Source organism: Otolemur garnettii, unplaced genomic scaffold (genome assembly GCF_000181295.1).
Source record: "Otolemur garnettii isolate 467f Iridium unplaced genomic scaffold, OtoGar3 scaffold00027, whole genome shotgun sequence".
Classification (NCBI taxonomy): Eukaryota; Metazoa; Chordata; class Mammalia; order Primates; family Galagidae; genus Otolemur; species Otolemur garnettii.
In genome coordinates this window covers 13576725-13579238 of record NW_003852422.1, presented here as the reverse complement: position 1 = coordinate 13579238, position 2514 = coordinate 13576725, and the positions used below count along the sequence as shown (strand labels likewise).

At 30.9% G+C, this 2514-nt stretch overlaps 1 protein-coding gene across 1 annotated transcript in view; it reads left to right on the top strand.

Moving 5' to 3' along the window:
• KIAA1468 (KIAA1468 ortholog) overlaps positions 1-2514 on the top strand; it is a 122459-nt gene that overhangs the window by 32970 nt on the left and 86975 nt on the right. Inside the window, exons 3-5 of the mRNA XM_023512362.1 lie at positions 660-731; positions 844-899; positions 1006-1119. Of these exons, the coding sequence (XP_023368130.1) occupies positions 660-731; positions 844-899; positions 1006-1119 (242 nt within the window). The remainder of the gene's footprint in view (positions 1-659; positions 732-843; positions 900-1005; positions 1120-2514) is intronic.

Below are 2514 nucleotides of genomic sequence, written 5' to 3'. Positions count from 1 at the left end.
TTCGGATATGTGTTTAACTTATCTATGCTTCTTTTTAGAAAACATATACTTGTTTATAGAAAAATTTATAGACATCTCAACATTTGTTAAATATTTAAGTCCATATTCCTTCAACACCTTAATGAAAGGATCTACTCACAGACTTTTCTATATAGTGGTTTATAACATTAGTCTAGGCAATGCATTTTAAAATAACTTTAATTTTTAAAATCCTTTGGTTTTTGTTTTTAAGATATTTGCTTGGACTTCATCTGACTTTTACCTTTTCCCCTAAAATTATGCCACCTGTAAACATCTCATTACATTTTCTTACTTAGACTAAGTAAAGCAGAAGTACCCAGATTACTAATGTTTTTATTTTTCTAAATGAGAGTATGATATAGATTTTATTTTTAAATAGAGTTATTCCTTGTCAGACAGCTAGAACATTTGATAACAGTCCCCTAAATTGTACTAAAACTATGGAAAACATTCACCAGTTTGCTTGCAAATCAACTCTGCTGCATGCGTTCACAAGTTTCATAAAGATTGCATGCTTTCTGTTTTTCAATACAAATTGTATTTTTTTTTCATACCCATCCTTGCTTTTTATTTTTTTATTTTTGTTTCCCTTTTCTTGGTTGGATGCCTGTGTGTGTTTATTCCAAATCCCTGTCCAGTCCTGGAGTTTGAACTACGGAAAGCCAAGGAGACCATTCAGGCCCTCCGAGCCAACCTGACAAAGGCTGCAGGTGGTGTACATAAAACTTTCTTGAGACATTTTTTTCTACGTTGACAATGCAGACGTAGCTGAGCTATTTTAAAATGTGAAATAGTAAAATTATTTGTATTTTCTTCCACCAGAACATGAAGTTCCTTTACAGGAACGAAAAAATTACAAATCAAGTCCTGAAATTCAGGTGGGTAAATGACTGACCTAAAAGTATCTTCCACGTAAAATGGATAGGATAAATATTGAAGGAGGAAAAGTTATGATTTTTCATTTGTCTTTTATTTTGCTTCCAGGAACCAATCAAACCTCTTGAAAAGAGAGCTCTAAACTTCTTAGTCAATGAATTTTTATTGAAGAATAACTATAAGCTTACATCAATAACCTTTTCAGATGAAAATGATGATCAGGTAAAGTTATTTTTAAAAAAGAACAATGATTTTTTTTAACTTATAATTTTCTCACTTTCTCTTTTTTATCTTTTTAAGTGCTATATATTGTAAAATTGTACAACGCTAATTGCCAAAAACAACAGTCCATTATTCTATTGATTTGCAGATATTTTCTTTTCCTATAGTTTCTATTTAAGACTTTTCTTTCTAGATACCTTTTAACAACTCTCCAGTAACTATATAATCTGCTCTTTTTACATATATTCATAAAATATGCTTTTTTTAAGTTTAAAAAAAACATAGTAGTATGGATTTTATGTACTTACAAATTTAGTTTAACTAGAAACCTCTTCAGTAGTGTTATAACAATTAGGACATTAGATAAATAGGTAACAGTAATTAAGAGAGAGCATTTTGAATGAGATTGAGAATATAAGCCTGTTTTAGAACTTTTATTATTTTCCTGATAAAATCTTGTAGCAAGGAAATGATGTCTTAATTTTGTGTCATCTCTGAACTCTGGAATATTTTGACTTCTCAATGCTGATAGATCACTTTGAATCTTGCATTTTAAAAGAGTAAATGCTAAAGAGATTACTATGTAGAAATCAGGAAGTCATTATTTTAAGTCAGGATTATTCTGGTGATGTATGAAATAAATCTCCTCTGAATCTTTTATGAAAAATAGAAGTTCTCAGCCAGGCACAGTGGCTCACACATGTATTTCTGACATTCTAGGAGGCTAAAGCAAGAGTATCACTTGAGCTCATGAGTTTGATACCAGTTGGAAAAAAACGAGATACCCATCTCTACAAAAAAAATAGGAAAATTAGCCAGACCTAATGGCACATGCCTTATAGTCCCAGCTACAGGGGAGGCAGAGGCATAAGGATCACTTGAGTCCAGGAGTTTGAGATTGCAGTGCACTACAGTGATCCCACTACACTCTAGCTGCAAGGAACAGAGTTAAGACTCAGTCTAAAAAAAAATAAAAAAGATCTCTAAGGGAGATAACGGTTCCATTACCCCTCAGTTACAATAGTTGGCAAAAATTAAGTTTAATCACTATCTAGTTTTTTTTTTTATTATAGTAGAGTCATTGAACACATACTGTGTAAAAGACATTAAACTAATATTTAGCTAACATAAAAATTATACTACGCTGTGATTATAGTTTATGTTAATTATGTTTTATAAATTAAAGAGTGACTAGGAAAAGTTGTGAATATGTGAGAAACATTGAGAGGTCAAAAGAACACCAAAAAGGAAATAAAGATCAGATGAAAATAGCAAGATGTTTGATTTAAACCCAGTCAATTTGAATTTGTAGTTAAATCCTTCCCAGAAAGAAAACTGGAGATCTGCATGGCTTCATTTGAGAATTCTATCAAATATTTCTAGAAATTGAAGAAA